General features: G+C 47.6%; 1 protein-coding gene across 2 annotated transcripts in view; it reads right to left on the bottom strand.

Moving 5' to 3' along the window:
• The window catches only part of PEX5 (peroxisomal biogenesis factor 5), a 349012-nt gene that overhangs the window by 79035 nt on the left and 247244 nt on the right, over nucleotides 1-22733 (bottom strand). Inside the window, exons 7-9 of one of the 2 annotated variants that reach the window (XM_069650617.1) lie at nucleotides 18850-18940; nucleotides 12425-12547; nucleotides 11992-12081 (exon numbers count right to left, since the gene is read on the bottom strand). In XM_069650617.1, coding sequence (XP_069506718.1) covers nucleotides 11992-12081; nucleotides 12425-12547; nucleotides 18850-18940 — 304 coding nt within the window. The remainder of the gene's footprint in view (nucleotides 1-11991; nucleotides 12082-12424; nucleotides 12548-18849; nucleotides 18941-22733) is intronic. The other variant, XM_069650618.1, reaches the window with a different exon arrangement.

Here is a 22733-nt window from a genome sequence, read left to right as displayed (position 1 = left end):
AACTGCTGTCCCTCTCCCTGGGGACCTACTCTCGGAGCCTTCTGTTGTGCTACGTAGCAGGCAAGTCCCCACTAAAATAGAGCTAAACAAGTAACAAAAAAGAACCAAGTGGTGCTTGATTACACGTGAGACGCTGCTTGTCAAGGGAACTTTCCAAAGCACCTCACTCAAAGCCACGTCTGGCCACCGTAGGACAAAAGCTTGCATGCACAAGCGCAGCATCCTCGAATGACCATTCCGGCTTTATAGCCCTCCTACGTGCACTTGAGATCTATCGCCCAAGGACCCTAAGGGCAATCTGGCGAGATACAAGTTTGCACCAACCACTGAACCTCCGAAGTCTTTCACTGAGTCCAGGATGTCGACGGCAGGGTCTGATGCAGCTGCGACCAAGGCAGACGTCGCTGACCTACTTACCGAGATGAGGGGCATGAGAGCGGGCATTGGCAGCAAAATAGATAAAATTACACAAAGGATGGACAAAATGAATGACAGGCTGGAACAGGTCGAGCATAACCTCCCTGAACACACTGGAGGCACAAATGGACCACCGCATTGCAGAGATAGAACATAGAGAAGAGGAAATACGCCTCAAGGTTGATGATCTTGAAAACAGGGAGCGCCACAACATACAGGTTTTTGGCGTTCCCGAGAGAGAGGGCGAAACCGAATTTGATCTAAAGCAAACCCTGCACGCTATTCTGAAGCTCCTCTTCAGGGACGAATTGGTGGACGAATCCAAAATTGACCGTATTCATAGAGCTGGAGGCAGACCAGGAGGCCCGAGATCGGTGCTAGCTCATTTTCACAATTATGCTGACAGAGCACGAATCCTAGAGAAGGCCAGAAACATCCCACAACTTTCATTGGATGACTCCAATATTTCACTCTACCAAGACTTATCACTCACGTTGGCAATGAGGAAGAAGTGTTCCCCAATCACGAAGATACTAAAGGACAACAGCATTAGATACCGATGGGGCTACCAGTTCTCCCTCACCTTTGAGTGGGAGGGCTCGTCAATGAGACTTGTCTCGGAAAAAGACATTGTTGACTGTATAGCGGACCTGATGGGTCCCTAGGGGGAGGGCCCCTCCCTGGGTGAATCGAAAAGTGAGGAGGGCGAGTGGCGCACCAAGGGCCCGCGGCGGAGGAGGATTCAGGGATCCAGGAAATTCCAGAGGATGAACAATTCCCAGGACATGGAGCACTGATCTAGATCCCAGAGTGTCACATCAGGCTGCACGACGCATGGAAATGAGGGGGTGGATGGTATGGCTGAAGCTGGGAGCTTGAGCGCCACCTGACAGTGCTTGGTGTACCTCAGACTCATTTGTGGAGGGAACTAAACCTCGGCATACGCCAACAATGCACCAGACTCTAAGGTCAGAATATTTTTCTAATTGCTTTACTCCAGTCGCACAAGCGGCAAATTTGGACCCGAATGCTTGGATTGCCTGATAGACCTACGAGGTAAAACAGACACTGGATAGATGCCTAAAATGGGGGGGTCGGGATTCATATTTACAAGCTGGTTTTGTTGAGTTACGAGTATATGGTTGGGGGCTCATTGTTAAACTTGTTAATATTAGGATAGGACCGCTTGTTTCGCGGTTTCCATTGGTGGTCCGAGGCCGACTGGGTGATGTTAACCTGGACGGACCGGACGCCAAATGTATGGGGGGGGCAGGGATGGGTGGCTGGGATGGGAGAACGACATATAGTACACCAGAAGGCAGATCTGGGGGGCGGAAGCACACGAAATGGGACTATGAAGGGACAGGAAGCGCCTGGGCGGGTCAATCCTTGACCTCTTCAGGGACTTATTGAGTCCCAACTCAAAAAAGACGAATCACACTCTGTGCTATCAAACATGGCAAGGGCTATGAAGCAGACGATTTGGTCATTCATATACTCACACAAAGCTCGAGATGTCTCCTACATTCTCTAACAATACACTACGCATATGCACACTTAATGTAAAGGGTTTGAATTCCCCCACAAAACGCTCCATGGTGGCCAGGGAATTCAGGCGGTCCAACAGACATTCTATTTCTCCAAGAAACACGATATCGAAAAGAGGGGAGGAGAAACCTATTCCATCTCGTGAGGTGGGCCTTTCCTTCTGGAGCTCTAATATCACAAAAAAGGGGGGAGTGGGGATTCTAATTCGCAAAGCTCTCAGGATGGTAACTCTCAAGTCGTGGACGGACAACGAGGGAAGGGCTCTCGTGGTGGTGGGAAACATTCGTGGCACAATTGTCACCCTGGCTACACTTTATGCACCTAATCAAGGGCAGAATAAGTTCCTCCATAGGATTACTGAGAAGGTTTATAACATGGCACAGGGACACATAGGCTTGGTGGAGATGTTAACACATGGATGGATAGTTCAGTGGACAGACAAACCAGGGCAGAGGCACATAACCCACCCATCTCTCGAGATGAAGCTGAAATCAAACTAACCCTTGACCTATATGGACAGCTGGCGCCACCTACACCCAATGGATAGAGGCATCACTTTCCACTCCCTCCCCCATGACACGCTTACACGTATAGATTATATTTTCCTTTCCGATGGCCTTTTCCGGATACTTCGTGCAGCAAATATATATCCTACCGCATGGTCAGATCATGACATGGTTGCAGTTGATGCGTGCTGGAACGACCTGGCCCCTGAGAACTCTAAATGGAGATGCAATGACTCCGTATGGGCTGACTCGGTTTCCAAGGAAACCCTTGAAAATGAGATTGAGCAATTTTTTCTTACCAATGATACAGGAGAGGTCGGGATGGCATCCGTATGGGAAGCAGCTAAGGCCACTTGGAGGGGGGGTGCTCATTAGGGAAGGGGCCCAAAAAAAAAAAAGAGAACGTGCTCTGATAGAAACGAACATTAGGGAAAAGCTCCACACAGCCCAGAAACTAGCGCAGTCTTTCCCATGTGACAGACCCAAGCACTTGGCCAAAGCCAAACGGCTCAGAGAAGAGCTCAAATTACTTATCGTGGGAAAGACAGCCCGAACCTTACAATATTTAAAACAAAAATATTATGAATAGGGCGATAAAGCAGATGCCCTCCTGGCGGCTCGTCTTCGGGCACAGAAAGCAGAGAGATGGGTCGATCTTATCGAAAGGACTGATGGCACCCTCACAGATGCGATAGTGACATCTCCGGAAGGGATACAGGAAGCATTTGCCGATTTTTATGAGGATTTATATACATGCAACCCCCCCTAACCCCCATAGGTAGCATTGACACATCTTAAAGAGGTCCGGATCCCCACACTCATGTCCATAGAGGCAGAATCCTTAGACACACCAGTCACGGAAGCCATAAAACACCTAAAGACGGGAAAGGCTCCGGGTGACGATGGTTTCACGCCCGGATTCTATAAGGCGTTCTCTCCACTCATCGCCCTCTTCTTTGTATCCTTATTCAATCACATCTTTGAAACAGGCCAGGTGCCCCCGTCCTTTTCCCAGGCCCTTCTCGCTGTCATTCCAAAGGATGGGACGGACCCCACACACACTGTAGTTACTATCGCCCCATCTCTCTTCTCAACATCGATGCTAAAATTTATGCAAGAGTCATTGCAGGCGGACTCGAAACGTACCTACCACGACTAATACATTCTGAACAGGTTGGCTTCGTCATTGGGAGACAGGGTGCAGACACCATGAGAAAAACACTACACTTAATTTACGAGGCACAGGGGAAAGGAGGGGACCAGTCCCTTCTGTCACTAGATGCAGAGAAGGCCTTCGACAGGGTGGTATGGGACTTCCTAGAAAGGGTACTAGTTTGGAACGGGTTTGGGCCGAAGCTACGCCGTGCCATTACAGCCCTGTACACATCTCCTACAACTTCAGTGACACTAAACGGGGGCTTCTCACGATGGCTCCCTTTGGAAAGGGGAACAAGGCAGGGTTGCCCATTGTCAGCAATACTTTTCGTGCTATCCCTTGAACCGTTGGCGCAGAAATTAAGGCAGGGCGGTAGAGTTAAAGGCATTCCAGTGGGAGAATGCGAATACAAACTAGGCCTCTATGCTGACGATATACTATTGCACCCAACTGATCCCCTAAACTCTGTTCCGGCTGCGATCAGCATAATCGAAGAATATGGAGAACGGGCCGGCCTCAAAATCAATACCGGAAAGTCGATTCTCCTTCCGATTGACAAAAGTAGAGATGCTGAGGTGGACCGCTTTGATCCCCTATGAGTTAAGGTCAGCCTCACCACGCTTCGATACCTGGGCATTAATGTAACCTGAGACCTTGACTCTCTTTACTAGGCTAATTTTCCCCCACTATCACTCACCCTTCAAAAGGACATCCAAAGGTGGTCCAGACTCACCATCTCCTGGCTGGGCCGTTTAAATGCAACAAAAATGGTGATTCTCCCTAAAATACTCTATCTGTTCCAAATGCTCCCCATTAAAATGCCCCAGGAATACTTTACGAACACAAGAAAAGTTCTTTTAGCCTTCCTGTGGCAAAGCCAAAAGCCGAGAGTCCCTAGATCCTTGCTCCAGCTCCGAAAGGACAATGCGGGGGTAGGCCTCCCGGACATAGAAACATACTACAGGGCAGCCCAACTACGTGTCCTTGTCCCGCACGTCAGGCAGAAGTCAGAACCACAGTGGATAGCCCTAGACAATTATCATCTCCGACCATTCATCCTTGGAGAATGGCTATGGGTTCCGGGGCCTCAATTGCGAAACAGTGTTAAAAATCACCCCATTATTGGAACGATATGGGCAATATGGACACCAGGCAAGAAAATGGCGGGAGTTACGACCTGGCCCTCTCCCCTTGGACATCTTTGGTCACCCGGATCCGAGATGCATCATTCAGGACCTGCAAGAGGCACTTGGCATAGGTCCGCTCTCGATCTTCCTATATCTGAGACTCAAGGGCGTGATGACTAGGGCGATATGGAAGGACAAGTTGCAAAGGGATCTCACCCCGTTTGAAAGCATTCTCAACACATGTACAAGTTCTAGGGGCTTAATAAGTGCAATGTACTCGGCACTGATCGAGGTTGATATTACGCCATCCCACACATTGAGGAGTAGTGGTGGGAAACAGACATGAGCAGGCAGATCTCACCAAAATTATGGCTCCTACATCGGCGAAATCCTCCATCTCTTGCCAATACAAATTACATGCCATCAAGCTGTTGTACAGGTGGCAATAGGACCCGCTCCGACTTGCCAAAATGTACCAAGGGGTAAGCCCATACTGCTGGAGGGGCTGTGGGAAGCGGGACGATTATTGGCATATGTGGTGGGGATGTGAGGTGGTCCAAGCTTATTGGACGGAAGTTCTCAGCTGGATCAAGGAGTTGGATGATGACGACAGAGAGAAACATCTACTTTTGATCTTGTTTGGCTTGGTTGAAACGGACAATATGATCATGAAAGCGCCCAAAATGATACAAGGTCTACTGTTGGCCACTAGAGCTTGTCTCACCATGGTATGGAAGAGAGCCAGGCTCCCTAATAAAACTGAATGGCTGGGTGTTGCCCTGAATATATATAGAATGGACAACCTCACTGCAGTCCTCCATGGGGATCGCACCTTAGTTGAGAATGCATGGTCGGAATTTCGAGCTAAATATGTGACATAAAAAGAATGTGTGCAAAGCGTTTTTACATTTCAGAGACAATCTAAGTAGTGGTTGACAATGTCTGCTATATCAAACCCGCAGGATCTAATGTGCACATGTGATCGACGTCAGAGTCAAAATTGGTTTGGATGTATATATTGGTCTCTTCCAGCCCTTCAGATGGTATTATGTGGAAAGGGTACTTTGGTTTGATGACACTATTGAAAAGTTAAGTGACGTGCAATAGATGCTACGCGTTTCATATACTGTTTTTCCTTATGTGATATTTCTCATATTTGACCGGTTGGTCGCAATGCCTATCTATGATTGTCAAACTTTTACCTTGGAAACCAATAAAATTAAAAAAAAAAAAAAAAAAAGAAAAAGGTTTTTGGGACTAGAGGCAGAATCGACCACTGGAGGACAACATCCGTCAAAGACATGGAGATGCCAGCAGCACCCTCTTGGACTGCGAAGTGCCCGGTGAAGCCTTGCAGCTGTGCTGACCCGGTTTTCGTTTCGACTGGGAAGACCTGCATGGGATGACTTCCTACCTTGGGCTGGTGGGACCAACTAGCCTTCAGACGAGCTTAATTTTGGAGCAACCTTGACTTGCTGTGACTTGGATGTGCAGAATCCCAATGCCCGGAGACCCCGGACCATCATCAAGTGCATTTTCTTCGGCAGTGCGAATCCGGCCAAATCTTCGTGGGCATCCAGAGGACCCTGCAGAAACAAGAAGTCTTTATCCAGAGTTTCCTCACCAGAGTCCAGGACCAAGAGATCAAGTAGCTTCCAAACAGAGCGGTTTCTTCTGCTTTGGTGCTGAGAAAAAGGTGCCAAAACCATAAAAGGCTGCTGAATCAAGGGGAATCCATTGCTGCAGAGTACCTCTCTCTTGAGTGCTGCCGCAGTAGCCCGCCAGACGCCCTCCCTTTCGTCGCCACAACCAAGGACCAAGAACATGGGTCTGCTACACTGCAACAAGAAGGAATCCAGCTGGAATCAATTCTCAGGTACTGTGTGGCTTGGGGTACATCTACCTTTTGCCATCTGTGGTGCTTCCTAGCTTGAGGAGTGCCATTTTAAACTCTTGAGTTGACCTCAACTCACTCATCTCTCCAGCTCGTGCTTCTTCAAGGTGGCTCCTCTTGAGCTGTGATTTTCTACTGAACTACTGACTATTTGAAAACATTTTCTAAGAAGAGAGCATCAGCACTTTGAACTGGCCCATTTACTTTGGCTGTCCTGGCTCCCTAAAGGCTCCCTTCTGAACCTACTGGCTTTGGCAGTGCTTGTTCCCTTACAGGTTTTGTTGAACATTATTATTGTTGGGATACAAGACTGCCTATGTTCTTCTGAGAGAATCTGTTTTACTACTTACAAAGTATGTTCTGATCTGACTAACCTTTACCTCCTTGAAACTCAATATTGTAATGGTGATCACAAATAAGTGCAAATACTGACCTCAGATAACCTCACTCAGTGTGCTGGAATATAGCATGAGAAAGGTTTACTCACCTACTTTATTGCTCTTGTTGAATTGAAGCCTTACTTTGGGATTAATGTTACTATTAGTTTCTGCTTTGCAAAGATTGTCCAATTATCCTTGCGTTTACGTTCGAGCCCCCCCCGCCCCCCTATTCTTTATTCTTACCAGTGGGGCAATACATGTGCTTTGGATCTCCAGTAGTTTGTGAACCATGCACCGTTATTTAGGTAGGATTTCAACATAAATGCAAAATCTACCTCACTTGTGAGAACCCCAGAATTTTTTGCATAACTGGTGGATTATTTTTCCTTACATCTCAGCGAGTAGGAACCTTTTTCCACACTCCCAGATTGTTACTCCTTTTTAAGACTCTCCATAGTGTCTTTTTAATTTGATCCTTTTTGACAATTTATGGGATATTCCTTTTTATTGTTGCTGGGCTGCCTTGGGGGGGGGCTCCCCTTTAGCTTTCTCTGGCTAGCTTGTGAGAACTACAGACCCCAAGGGTAGAAAGGATCTTTGGATCCCCTTTACATTTTGTTAAGGGAAACCACCACACCCCACCTTATGTTGAGTGCTGGGGGAGATAGTTTTAGTGGGAAAGGGGAAACACTAACAATTCTGTTACAGGACAAGCTTACCTTTAATGCTGGTGGCAGTGAATTTGTTTTACAAATTTGGTACACCTTTACAGCAGGTTGTGTTCACAGCTGTGGTAAAGGCACTTGTGGGAGCTGATTTTTCCAAAATGTCCCAGTCTTTTTTCGCCATTTTGGTGTTTCTTGCCCTTTCTTGTTCCTTCCCTTGCCCAGAAGCCGGGCATATTCCTTTGAGATTTTTGTCTTTGGTGGGAGAACTTGGTCAAGCCTGCCCAGGCTCCAGAGTGTCTGTAAAGGCAGGAAGCGAGGGAGGAGTCCAACACTTTGCAGCCCTTTGTCTTCTGGCTTGCTTCAGTGAATCCAGTTCAAACTGGGTGGCTGGCTATCCTGAAAGGACGGCGAACCCCACCCAGGTTTGAGTGTTGCATGGTTGTGTGATTGGCTGGGTTCCTGCATAAAAGTCCGATCCTGGAAGCTGAAGAAGTAGTCGACCACTAGTCCTGAATTCTGAAGAGGAAGAAAACACGGCTGGGACGATTTCCAGCAACCAGAGAGCCTGCTGTTACCCTTCCTTCCAAGCTACAAAGGTTCTCTGAAAACAACAACTCCGACCCAGAGCCTGGTGACATCCACTAGACTCAGGACGACCTGCATTTTGATCCATCCCACGACATGCTGCGACCTAGCTGAGCCACAGGACACCAATATCCTGGGACCTCGAGCCATCGTGCAGTGCATGGTCTTCCGAATCGAGCTGAACCTTTGGTAGAATCCTGCTGGACCTCCAGAGACGTTAATCAAGTGCAAAAAGCCCCCTTCAGAGTGTTGGACCTTGCAAACGACGAGAATCCGATCAGCGATATTTTGTCTTCAGCTGGCTCCTGAAAAGGGTACCAAAATCCACAGAGCTGCATCCAGCCACGAATAAACTCTTGCCTGGAGCCTTCCCCGTTGATCCTCTATGCAAATCCCTTCCAGAGTCCCGTTTTCCCTCTTCGTGATAAAGGAATCCATCAGCTGTTTTTTTGGCTGCAGATTCTGAAGTCTCCCCGCTGCAACTCTTCTTCCGAGCTGAGGTGCAGTGTTGGCAGGGGGATTTACCTACCTGAAGCCTTTGTGATTCCTGTGTAGCTTTGGGGTATTTCCTGTGAGTGGGAGTCCTCTCACCCAGTTCACCCAGGCCCACTGCTGGATTCCACCTAGGGTGTCTTCTGAACCCTGGACCCTTTCAACCTCTCCAAGTGTATTACTTACCTGTTTGAACAGTCTTCCTTAGGAACTCTGACTTTTGCTACTTGTGCGCCCCTTCTGCCACTAAGAACACTCACGCTCCAAGACTAGGGAAATACTTTCTAAGGACTGGGCCAGTTGCCTAGAAAAGAGAACAAGTGCTTAAAAGTGTTACTCACTTGTAAATGAGTTGGTTTGGAACTAACTCAGAGTGATCAGTTACAACGATTTTTGCTCACCTGTGAATGTGTTCTGCCATTCTGAAAAGTTTATGAAAAGTTATTTTACTCACCTGTGAATTCGTTCTGCCTCTTCCCAAAAGTAATGCTGTTGGCTTCACTTAACTATGTCTTTCAGAGTGAATATTAGTGTGCAAGTTCACCAACTGGGTCTTGCTTCCACGTACCCGCTGTATGGCCCATCTAGATGAGTCTGCCTTAGGTTGTACCTACCTTGACTAACTTTGGGTCATTCTTAAAATGTTACATTGGGATTTGCTTTCCCTGATCTTTTTAGACAGACTCTAAAACAGTGTTTAGGTTTATACATACCCGAGGTTGCTGGAAGCTCCTTTAAAAAGTACAGGAGGTTCCTTACTGACCTTGAAGTGCTGTGGTTCTTCAAAACCTGTAAAACTGAGTTAAATTCAAATACGTGCTCTTACTAACCTAAAAGAAGTCACTCTGTGTGTGGATAGTACAGTATAAGGTAATTTACTCACCTGTTGGGGTTTACTTCCCTGACCTGCTCTAGGGCAGTTCTAAAATAGCAAAGAATTCTTGCTTTCCTCCATCTATGTTTCACAATCTGAAAAAGCAACTGAAAATTAAATCAAAAGGTTTTACTCGCGTGGAATAACTTATCCTAAATATAAGTATAGGTTGTATATTGTTCCTTGAATTGTATTCCACCATTCAGGAAAGTATCCTGGTAATAGGTTGGATTACTAGGTGATTTGTGTAACTAAACTAATACAAGTAATCCAAAAGTAACTACATGACTCCATCATTGCTAAAGGTTACATTTGTTGCAAGGTGCATACTTGCAACACTGGTCTAACTAGATATCCTTGTTAATTTAACACTGTATGCTATGACCATTGCGGTTTACTGCCCTCGATTTACTGAAGGTAATCAAAAAGTAGTCTATGGTTTTACTTTCCTTGAATAGGTGTGTTCTATTCTAAATATGTATCATTGGGTTTGATTTACCTAGAAATATTGTCAGATTTCTAAACAAGGTTCATGCTTTGGGTCTGTGATTTTCAAAGCACTGTGGTGTGTTTTCATAATGTGTTCATCATTCTATGACCAGTACTTAACCCAAGATTTATCTTGGCCTACTTATAATTTAAAAAAATATAATAGTTCTGGTTGCCAGTGTTTCTATTGAATCAATGGTATGCTTCAGATTCTATGTACTTTCCTACAGCCCTCTCTGCCTCCAAAGATAAGCCTGACAGCTTGGTCTACGCTACCATATACTCGGGTGATATAGCCTTATACTAAGAGTGGAGTTTTGTACTGTCTCAGTTGAATGATTTTATTAAGCCCTTGGTTGGATTTCAGAAAAACAGTCCTAACATGCACACCTTGCACGGTGTACTGGGACTGATGCACTGGCTGAGGTTGCGGATCACCAATATGAGGCAGAGACCTAAGTCATGGAACAATGCCCTAGGATGTGACCCTATTCTTTGATCACAGGCAGAGTGGCAGCTCTTCCAAGCTAGAGTACTACAGCGACTGCCTAAATGTGTGTGGGCCATAATCTCTGAAGCATAAGACTCGTGGATGCGAACTGGAGATATGACAGAGGGAGAGTGACTATGTAAAGAGGCCTGGCGCCTTTAACCAGCCTGCCTTTATCACTAGACGTATGCGGCCTGCGTTTCAACTGACCAATCATAGTTGCGCCAAGCTTGCTGAAGCCCCAGTTTGACAACAGACAGAGTGTGGCCCTGTGGAAGAAAGCCATTGCCTTCATGTTGGATGGGAAAAGCCTTTGCATGACGCAATCCCCGACATCCATGAGCTCACCGAGTCCTCACATAGACCGCTTCTTAGAGTCTGAAGGGGACAAGAAGTAGAGGACAGCTGGAACAACCCTAGTTTGTAATCTTTTGTCTATTTCCAATTCTGGTGCCATTCTTGGCCAATATGGCACCTCTATGCACCCAAAACGTACCTGCTAAATTATTTAGTGGTTAACCTGGTGGCCCGGTTCAAGAGAGAGGGTTGCCAAGCCCTCTGAAACTTGTGTCACCTTTTCTTTGGGGAGTGCTCTGCCTGGTGCCTTGTGTCTCTAGCTGTGCTATTGACTGGCAAAGCCTCCTTCGCCCAGCCTACTCCCTTGCAATATTGGCGGAGTGACTGGTTGGTTTGTGCATTCCTACCCTGTGAACGTGCCCATTGACTATTAAAGGACTCTCACTGCTATCTATGTGGTGTGTCTGACAATGCTTGGCTAAACCCTTTCTAGCCTGGGAGTGGTTGAGAATGGTTGCAACTATGTGCTGCTGGGACAAAGGTAGACTGCACTGTCAAGTTTAAATTTGGATTAGCTAGGAATCCAACATTTAGATTAACGACGATGGTGGCCTTTTCCTAGGGTGCAGTCACGGTACATTCTATTTTAAGTGACTGGTAATAGCACCTATTCCCAAGTCTGTTCACTTGTAGTGACCTGTTACGTAATGTACAAACACATTTCTTAAAGTGTCCCTCCCATTGCATTTAATGTGCCATTACTGATGTGGGGTATACAAACTTAAGCTTCTAAAGCTTGCTATTAGTAAAGGAAGGTATTAATGAACATATTTTCTTTATAACTAATCTGACTGCGACTTCTTTTTAGAATCTGTATGAAGTGCTGTGTGCTGGTGAACAGTACAAAGACCTGTCTGCCCTCCGAGAGTCCAACCATGGCATTCCACTGCTGTGTGTATTCCCTGAAGATTTCCTCAGTCTTAGCTCTAACCTCCTCCCAATACAAGAATACAAAAAGGATAGAAGATGTCTTTCTCCTACTTCTCTCTGGTCATCTTGCTCTCTTACCTCGACAGCCACTTTCGCCTTCTCAAAATCTGTCTCCATTGCCACGTTGCCAGTCCTTGCAAACTGGTCCACCCAGGCGTCTGAAGCAGCCTGCCACCAGGAAAAAAACAACAGAACATGGAACCTTCTGGAAAGGAAGGCAAAGTAAACATTTGGCCTGAAGACCCCGCTTGGCCACCCTAGACTATTATATGCTCAACATTGCCCAAACCCATTCCGCTACAGGTCTCTGTGTATTTGCTCACAACATTCCCTATGGTTCAAAGGGCATTCCTAATTCTCGTTCCCAAACCGGCTCCGATCAGAAAACTAGGGGTCTACAGAGTCTTCCGTAGTCAGAGAGTTTTTTCACATCACCTCCCAACTCTATGCTAATTTCTTTTGGGGCTGAGGCAACCCAGGGATGGGTGGTGGAACGTAGGTGACTTCCTACCTGCTGCTGTAAAAACTCGTCAGCCCACTTCTCTGCCTGCCCTGGGGCACTAGCGGTCACCGTCACCTGGTTTTGGTCAATGGAGACCTGACCATCTCCAATCTGCCTGACAAACTTCATGAACTGTCACCAGGAATGTGAGAGGCCAGAGAAAGCAGGACGAGAAGGAAAGAAAGATGAGAAGCACACACAAGAGGGGAAGAGAGAAAGATGGAGAATATCCTGTTAGCAATGGCTCTTCGACGTATCGCTTACTGTAAAAATATGTCATTTGCTTATAATGTAAGGAGATGGATGCTCCTCTAAGACATGCACTTACTATACCAGTGATGTCATCTTTCTAGAAGATGTGTACAGGCACTTCCCTATGGCGATGCGTGCTTCTCTAAGACATGCACTTACTATACCAGTGATGTCATCTTTCTAGAAGATGTGTACAGGCACTTCCCCATGGCGATGCGTGCTTCTCTAAGACATGCACTTACTATACCAGTGATGAACAAGTTACTTCTTACCTTGTAACGTTCTTTCGATGGGATGTTCCTCCGACGTATTCCTTATCTTAGATATATCTCCTTCCAGTTTTGCTGGCCTCGGAAATATTTTCTCTAGAGGGCGCTGCGCGTCGACAACCGCCGAGTCGATGTCCCTCGACAGCCGCCGTATCAACTTCATCCTGCCTATAAAGGCCGCGCGCAGCGTCCGTTGCTCAGTTCTGTTTTGTAGCCCAGAGTTTTTCTGTCTGGACTAGACTAATCACCCTGAAGGAGCGTAAGCTGCAACCACAAGGGAAGTAGTACTGCGGGGATGGATGGGAGGGTCGATAAGGAATACGTCGGAGGAACATCCCATCGAAAGAACGTTACAAGGTAAGAAGTAACTTGTTCTTCAAAGGGATTGTGTCCCCCAACGTATTCCTTATCTTAGATAGGCTCCCATAGCAGTATTCTGTTATTGGAGGTGGGAGTACTGACTTCATGCTTCCTTTTATTGATGAATGGAGTGCAATACTGCCCTTCCAAACCTAGTCTCTTGACTGGAGGAGGAATCCAAGTTGTAAAACCGTGTAAAGGTATGGACGGACGACCATGTGGCAGCCGCACATATGTCTCTAACCGGCACTCCTCTTTTGAGGGCCGATGAAGCTGCGATACCTCTGGTCGAATGAGCCCTAAGATTTTGAGGGGGCTCTTTTCCTGCCAGTTTATAACATTCCAAAATGGCTAGATTGATCCATCTGGAAATGGTCTGCTTAGTTATCGTTAACCCCAGCTTGTGACCTGCGTAGCCTACAAACAGCTGGTCTGCTTGTCTTATCCTAGCCAGTCTACTGATGTAAAAACTTAAAGCCCTTCTAGGGTCCAGCCTGTGTAACCTCTCTTCCTCTTTTCCCGGATGAGGAGGAGGATAGAAAGATGGCAGGGTAATTTTCTGAGTGATATGGAATTCAGAAACCACCTTTGGGAGGAAATTAGGCTTCACTTGCAGGACAACTTTGTCTTTGTGAAAGATTGTATGAGGGGGTTTACAAGAAAGAGCTTGTAACTCGCTCACCCTTCTAGCAGATGTAAGTGCTATTAATAAAACAGTTTTAAGGGTAAGAAATCTTAACGAACAAGAATGGAGTGGTTCGAAAGGTGTGCCCATCAGGAAAGTTAGGACTAAGTTTAAATCCCATAGGGGAACCTGGAATGGTCTTGGGGGATAAACGTTAGTTAACCCCTTTAGAAACTGTATTACCAAGGGTAACTTGAAATAGGATGGTTCTTCCGCAGTGCGCTTAAAGATGGATAGCGCTGCGAGATAGCCCTTAATGGTGCCAACTTGAAGGCCTGAATTCGCCAAATAGAGTAGGAAGGACAAAACCATTGGTGTACCACATGAAAAGGGGTCGATATTCTTTTCTCTACACCAGCTGCAAAATCTGTTCCAACGGCAGCGGTATAAAGACTTTGTTGCTGGCCACCTTGCCGAAAGCAACACCTCCATAACATCATCAGGGAGGTCCCAATCCTTGTACCTCAGCCTTTCAGAAGCCAAGTGTGAAGGTTGAGGGTTTTGATGTCTGGATGGAGAACCTGACCTCCCTTCTGTGAGAGTAGATTCTCTCTGAGTGGAAGTCGAATTGGAGGGCAGATGGACAAGTCTAGAAGGTCCGGGTACCAAGTTCTCCTGGCCCAATCCGGGGCAATTAGGATCATGGTCTTCCGGAATCTTCTCAACCTCCTGATCATTTCAGGAATGACAGGGACCGGTGAGAACGCACACAGAAGCGGAAACTCCCAGTCCACTATGAACGCGTCTCCCAGAGCTCCTCTCGGGGGAAATTCCCTTGAACAGACAGATCGCACTTCCTGTTGACACTGGTGGCGAACAGATCCACCTGAGGGGTTCCCCAAAGGGCGAAGATCTCTTGAAGGACTTCCTGAGCTAGTTCCCACTCGTGGGAGACTGTGCTCTGCCTGCTCAGAGCGTCCGCTGTCAAGTTCTTCTCTCCAGCTAGGTGAACTGCCGATAGAGAGATCCCTTCTTGGATTGCCCAAAACCAGAGCTGCATCGCCTCTCTGCACAGGGGTAGTGATCCTACGCCTCCTCTTTTGTTGAGGTAATGCATGGCCACTGTGTTGTCTGTCATTATCAGGACATTCTTCCCTTGTACAGCTGGCAGGAACGCCTTCAGCGCAAGTCTGATGGCCCTCAGCTCTAACAGGTTGATATGTAGTCTGGACTCCGATGGAGACCAACGACCGCTGATGATCAAGTCGTTGGCGTGGGCTCCCCACCCCGTGAGTGAGGCATCCGTGACTAATGTTATCTCTGGCCAGGGTTGCCAAAACTGTTCTCCTTTCAGAATGTTCTCCTGACAGGCCCACCACTGAAGGTCTCGAGCCACCCTGTCGGGAACCTGAAGATCTGTCATTTTTCCTGAGAATTGTGACCACTGAGTCCTCAGTGCCCACTGGAGGGATCTCATTCTCAGGCGAGCCTCTGGCACTAGGAAAATGCAGGATGTCATGAGGCCTAGCAACCTCAAAAAGTCGAAGGCTGGGAGACGTTGGGAATTTTGGAACTTGGTAACCATCTGTAGAATATCTTGAGCCCTCACCTCTGGTGGCGAGGCTTTTCCCAGGGAAGTGTCCAGGATCGCTCCGATGAACTGGACTCTCTGCGATGGTATCATTTGTGACTTCTTTAAATTGAGGGAGAAGCCCACTCTGTGAAGGGAGTGGCAAACGTGATTTAGCTGGATCTGAGCTTGTTCCATAGATACAGCCCTGATCAACCAATCGTCCAGGTAGGGGTAGACGTGAATCCCTTCCCTCCTTAGACTTGCTGCCACTACCGACATTAACTTGGTGAAGACCCTCGGGGCGGAGGTCAGCCCAAATGGCAGCACTCGAAATTGATAATGAGAGTTGCCAATTGCGAACCTCAGGTATTTCCTGTGTTTGAGATGGATAGGCACATGGAAATAAGAGTCCTGAAGGTCCAGAGATACCAACCAGTCCTGGAACTGAAGGGCCTGAAGGATCTGAGAAAGAGTTACCATCTTGAATTTGTCTTTCCTGAGGAATTTGTTAAATTCTCGCAAGTCCAAGATGGGTCTCAGTCCTCCGTCTTTCTTTGGAATGAGAAAGTAAGGGGAGTACCAGTCCTTGTTCCTCTCCGCTACAGGTACCGGTTCTATGGCACCTTTCTCTAGCAGGTCTAAAATTTCCTGCAAGAGGAGCGGATCTGGAGCTTTGAGAGCTGATCCCCGGTGGATGACTCTGAGGTATGCGTAGGAGAGGCAGGCAGTAACCTTGGGCAACTGTTTCCAATGCCCAAGCATCTGACGTGATAGCCTGCCATTCCGCCAGATGTTGAGTTAACCTGCCTCCTACAGGTGTCTTGTGAGGGAAGTCCTCAGAGTGGTTTTGGGGCGGCTGATGCAGATGCCGATGGTAAAGAGGCACCTGCTGTTGCGGCTTTTGAATATCTACCCCGTCCACCTCGGGTAGTTCTTCTTTGTCCCCTTTGAGCCAGTCGTCCTCTACCTCTTCCGAATGTGGAGTAGAAGCGAAAGAACTTGCCCCTCGCAGAGGTTCCTGTGGGACGAAAAGGTGTCTGACGGATTGCAGCGCCTAGGGATTTTGCTGCTGCCTTTGATGTTTGCAGTTTTTCTAAACTGTCATCCGCCTTTTTTCCAAACAAAGAAGAGCCATCGAATGGCATGTTCAAGAGCCTGGCTTGCACATCTGGGGCAAAACCAGACTTTCTCAACCAAGCAAATCTCCTGGTTGTTGTACTTGCCGCCATTGCTCTGCTGATACTGTCAGCCGAATCAATGCCCGTCTGGAGGGATTCGCACATAGCGTCTTTACTGTCCTGTATGATATTTAGGAACGCCTCCCTTTCTTCTCCCTCCGGGAGGCAGTCAGCCGCTGTAGAAGCACACTCCCAAAGTGTATAGCTGAATCTAGCAAGGGTGCAAGTGGCATTAACAGATTTTAACGCCATGCTACATGCCGAAAATACTTTCTTTGCCATAGCATCATATTTCTTATCGTCCCTGTCCTGTGGGACGGTAGGGTAAGCAGTCTTGACATCCGTAGAAGATGCTGCTTGTACCACCAGACTTTCTGGGGATGGGTGTTTTGACAAAAACTCCGGGTCTGCAGAAGATACCCTGTATTTAGTAGACAGTTTTTTATTTACTGCCGGAACGACATCTGGGGTTTCCCAGTTCGTCATGATTTTCCTCTGAAGAGCTTTATGAAAGGGCACTACAGGATCCTCCTGTGGACCTTTATCAAGAATATCCGTAAGGTCATCTTGTTGGAAAGCCTGTGAAGGTGTTGACCACCCCATAAATTCTGTGATCCTGGCCATTAAGGCCCTATAGGGGGTTTCAGCATGCTCCCCCGGGTCTGGCCTAGCGAACTCCACCTCAGGGGAAGTGTCTAACCCACTTGCCTCATGTAAGGAATCATGGAGATCCTTTAACCTGCGTTCTTCCAAGGATAACTCCTCTTGAACTGGGGTTGCAGGTCCCTGCAACTCAAATGTGTCTTCTTGTTCAGATAGTTCTCCCTCTTCCATAATTGAGGACATAGTTCTCAATTGTTCTGAACTCACAAAGGGTGTGAAACCCATCTCCAAGGCAGAGGGTGCCAAACCTGTTGTAATTGGCCTCGAAAACGTCGATGTCGTCGACGCCGACGTTCAAGGCTTCGGGCGTGGCGTCGAAAACAAAGGCGAAGGCCTCGAGGTCCTCGATAGAATTGGGATTCTGCTCGAGGAAGTCGACAATCTCGACGCCATCGTCATCGAGGACCTGGGGATAGCCACTGGGTGCGTCGCAACCATGACTTTCCTGGGCGTCGACGCCAGTGTCGAAGATGGCGTCGAGTCGACAGACCCGTGTGTCGAAGGTCCCTTAGACCTCGGCGTCGACGGAACCTTCGAAGGTTCGAGAAGCTTCCTTCGCCGGGTACTGCGACTCGCAACGTTTTTGACCTTCGGGTCTTTCGACCAGAGCATCGCTCTCGGCAGTCTTCGAGGGGGGTCGAGGCCGCTTTCTCGAAGACGCTCATATTTTTGCGGAATTTCTCCCATTCAGCCCGGGAACTAAGTTTCGTGGGGCAAGGGATTCTCTTAGGAGAAACAGAGGAAGAGGAAGACTGAGAAGGGGATCTTCGACGTCTCCTCTTCGAGTGCTTCGATCTCGAGGAGTGATGGGACCCACTCCGAGACCTGGAGCGCGAATGGTGACGAGGAGACGAATGTCTCGACTTTGTCGAGGAAGAAGAAGCTTTTGAAGTCTTACCTTTCTCCAGCTTCGCCCTACGCTCCTTTAGGGCCTTAGCTGTCATGGACATACAGTCCTCGCACTCCGAACAATGGTGTTCAGCTCCCAAACACCACAGATAAACTCTGTGAGGGTCAGTCAGCGACATCTTTTTCCCACAGTCTCGTCATTTTTTGAAGCCGGACCGAGGGGTTGTCGGTTCCGATGAGGAAGGCATCGAGTATGGGTCGAATATCTCGAGGTAAATAGGATAAATTCTCTACGAAACTGAGCAACGATATTCCGAGGCACTGAGTAAGCGCGGAAAAACGGAACTAAACAACGGACGCTGCGCGCGGCCTTTATAGGCAGGATGACATCGACGTCGATACGGCGGCTGTCGAGGGACATCGACTCGGCGGTCGTCGACGCGCAGCACCCTCTAGAGAAAAATTTTACGAGGCCAGCAAAGCTGGAAGGAGATATATCTAAGATAAGGAATACGTCGGAGGACACAATCCCTTCGAAGTCATCTTTCTAGAAGATGTGATCAGGCACTTCCCCCATTTCCTGGCTGCTACCTGGCCGGGCAAGAGATGGCCAGCGAGGAACATTCACACACATGGAGACTCCTGCTGACCCATTCCCGCCTCACCTCTGAGCCTGAGAGTTTGGGGTCCTCCACTTTGGACAAAAACTCGTTAGCCGTTTGTCGGAGATCCTCCTCGGGCTGATATTCCTCGTACCTGTAGTAACCAGACAAGGGAGGCAGTAAAAGAGAAAAAGAGAGGTTTGCTGCAATACAATGCCAGACAGATGCACAACAGAGACACCGGATCATTGAAAACCTTGCAAGACATTTCTTTTCTCCCGCTTGGAATTCCACTTGCAGGACTCTAAAAGCTATTTGGTGTCATTAAGTACCCTTCCCCTTTTACAGGTCTAGATTTGTATAATTTTTTATAACAATGATTTGTGTTCTTACATGGCGCTTCACGGACAATTCCTCCTGCATCTAAGCGCAATTGTTATTATTAACCGGTTTAACATTACTCCAGTGGTCTTCAAATATTTTTGGCCTGGGCGCTCCCTGAGCAAAATGTGGCCAGATCTTGACCCCCGCGCCAAAAATGTCAAATGGACAGCAAGTCCAAATGGCTAGGAACTATTGTGTAACGTCACCGCACCCTACTCCCGACCTAGCCTTTCGTAAGGCTATCAAAACCAGACTGTGATTTAAATCTGTATCCTCCACTGCCTATATGCCTGCCAAATTGTAACTAAGAGCCTCTGGCACCCGTATGTAATCTTAAATCTGTGTATCCTCTGTAACAGCACCTCGATGCCTTTTGCAAATAAATAAATAAATAAAATATATTCCAGGGGCTCCCCACCTGGTCCCTCATCCCACTCCTAGCTCTGTCCCTGGGTTCTCCCCACGCCACCACAGACCCTGTGCTCTCCCCACCCTGCGCCCACCACTATCCCATGGCTCCCCCCCAACCCGCTGCCACCAAAGTCTCTGGACTTCCCCACCACCCCGCCCCCAGTACAGTCCCACGGCCAGTGGCGGCTGGTGAATGTTTTAAGTGGAGGGGCATAAATATTTCTCCCAGATATGCCATAGCGACGAGCGCAGCAAGGGAGCCTGAACCAATCAATGGGGAGTTCAGGGGGATTTCACCCCGGGACATTTTTTTAAATAGCGGGTTAAAATGCTGCATTTTAGAACATACTTTAAAAAAGAATTGGGTAAAAAGCTGATCAGTTTGCAATTGGCACTGGGGTGCCCAGCGGTTAGGCATGGTATTATTTTGCCGGACATCTATGATAACTATCCAGTAGAAAAAACCCATCCCCGTCGCCTTGCCCCACAGCGCCTAATGCACTCACACAATCAACGTGATTATGTGTGTATGCGAGACGATGGGCGGTTCCAGGGGGCAGGCATGCTATTTACTATTGGACATCTATGATAGACGCCTGCCCCGCTTTTTTCCTTTTTATTTCAGGCTGGGCTCCCACATCCCACCCCCCGGGAATGCAGCTGTGTACCCCTAGTTTGAATACCTCTGCATTACTCCATCAGCTTCAAGAAGACAAGGCCCAGTCGTGGGATTGGACCTTACGAAGTGCAGCCTATCCTCATGTCAGAGTGAGCTATCCACCAGGGTAGATGTATGATCTAGGCAAACGTATTATCGATTTTAAATAACCCACTTAGTTACTAGTGTTCCAAAACCCGTTATGAAATCGCTTTACACCACGTTCATGTCGACGGTAGGTTCCGTAGTGGTTTGTCCTTCGGTGTACCAGATCATCCCGGACAGACTGTAAAATAGCCCATTATGAAAGTGGTCCTCTTGTGGTCCTCTTGTAAGCTATTACCAATTTATATTGGGATGTGCCTTTTCATTGAATTCAAATAAGTGTCTATTGTATTCCCTTTTAAAATATTTGTAACAGGTGTTGAACACATTTATGTACAGCAAACCATCACAACATCCTAGCAATGATTTCAATTGGTCTTTATGTCAGATGTGGCAGTGTAGCAAAACAAACATTGAAACTGTGACCCACACCCTTGCAACTGGAGTAGGGTTACCCAGCGGAAGAACACCTGTGGCTTGTGGGTAAAAGTGGGCAGTAAATGGCCAAGTGGGGTAAGGGGAGAGGGGCAGTAGCAGGGAGTCCATCATAATTGCTTTTCACTTGGATCGTTTGTCTCAAAACACAGTTAGGAGAGTTTTCCCCTTTACTGCACCTTTCCTTTCATTTTTGCTTTTTATTGTTGAATCAAACCTATTGTTTTGCAGTGCAGTGAAGCTTAGAGCTTCACTGCCCTGAGGTTTGCTCATATATTATGGGGAAACTGACATGTCCTTCAGGCTGTCAGTACTGGGAAACATGGTTTCCCCTTAGTCTTGATACAAAGTTACCAAAAGTAATAGAGTATTACTTTTACAACTTTTAACATTGTACATTGCATCTTACAATGGAGTACAATGGGGTACACTTTTTGTTTTGCCCTAGGCTAACACTCAGGAGTTGTGGTTGCTCGAGGTGTGGTAAATGGATAAGCTGGCGGCAGCATTGACGTGTCCCTACTTTTTGCGGTATTTCGTTTTATCCTTACCAGGTTTGGCTACCAACTGTGGCTAGTGCCCAAACATGGCCGAGCCACATGGTTTTCCGCTTGTCCTTTGGCCACCTGTTCTTTTAGCCTTCTTCCTGGCCTGTGAGGCCAGGAAACTCCTTTTCCAGTCCCCGGGAAAGCACAAGCTTTTGGCAGACTACTGGAGGGCTATGTGTGTTTGCTGCCAGGATGTGGGCTGGGACGGTTTGGTCCCAATCCACATACTGGTGCCAGTATGCATGAGTGGTATGCTTGCGTTTTGCCGCTGGTGGTCCTTATTGGACCACTGCTGTGGTGTGTGTGTGTGGGCTATTTCTACTATTGGCTAGTGGGAGTTTCTGCTCTTACCTGACTTCTGGGATAAGAGGACCCCTGCACCCACTGTGGAGAGATCTTGGAAGAAAATGAAGGAGCCACAACTCCTGGCCATCTGTGAGACCCACGAGGTAACCGGAGGCCCGTCTGAAGGAGGCCTGGCGACCAACTTCTGCTGCTGTCATGGGAGAGCCCTGTATTTCTGTAGATCTTTAGCAGTCCTTAGTGGGAGCTGCAACCCGTGAATTGGAGGGACCTTCCATTCCTGACGTCGGCTCTGTACCCTGTGAAGAAGAGCCTTTGGAAGTGCCCCTGTATCATCCAGTGGCTGACCAGCTGAGAGTTTGGGCTACCGTGCTGCAGTTCCGAGTCGAGGCCTAGAACTTGGGGGATTGGCTACTAGTGCTACAAGACTTACCTCTGCAAGATTTCATGGTCCTATCTACAAAGGGGCATGAGATAGGCGGTACAGTCTGACAACGGCTAGTGATCCCCCCTGTGTAGCCATGCTGCGGTGATCAAGTCCGATACTGCTTATCTGAGTCGAATCCAGTCCAGAGAGGAGTCCTGCATTGTGCTTTGCTGCATTCTTCAATCGACAAAACTTTCACCAGCAAGGGTCACCAACCAGAGAGCTGCTCGAACCTGCAACCCCTGGGAATCAAGGGCTGAGGCAGACGATTGGGAAAAGCAACATCGGACCTTCTTCTATCAACCTGCTAAGTCCTGTGAAGATTCGGAGTACAGGGGATGAGTTATAGCAATACTCATCTGCCCCCTAAACTCCCTTTAAAAGTTTTGCTAATTTTTTTATTCTTTGGCTTTGATATTGCTTGCTCCAGCAAGCTTTCTGAAAGTTGGGGACGCTTCTGTTAGTCAGCTTTACTTGTCCCCCAACCATTGGAAACTTCACTGGACCCCAGAGAACCTACCTTCATTTTTTCCAGTGTTACAAACTTTGTGGAACTTTACCTAAACATTTGGGCATAAGGCCCCAGACAACTTCGGGTTGGACTTTTGAAGCTAGGGCCAATTCTTTGTGGACCTGTAGTACATAATATAATCTGTATCTTCCTTTATAGGGGTTT

Source organism: Ambystoma mexicanum, chromosome 3p (assembly GCF_040938575.1).
Source record: "Ambystoma mexicanum isolate Mex_15411 chromosome 3p, UKY_AmexF1_1, whole genome shotgun sequence".
NCBI lineage: Eukaryota > Metazoa > Chordata > Amphibia > Caudata > Ambystomatidae > Ambystoma > Ambystoma mexicanum.
This window is presented reverse-complemented; position numbering and strand designations above follow the sequence as displayed.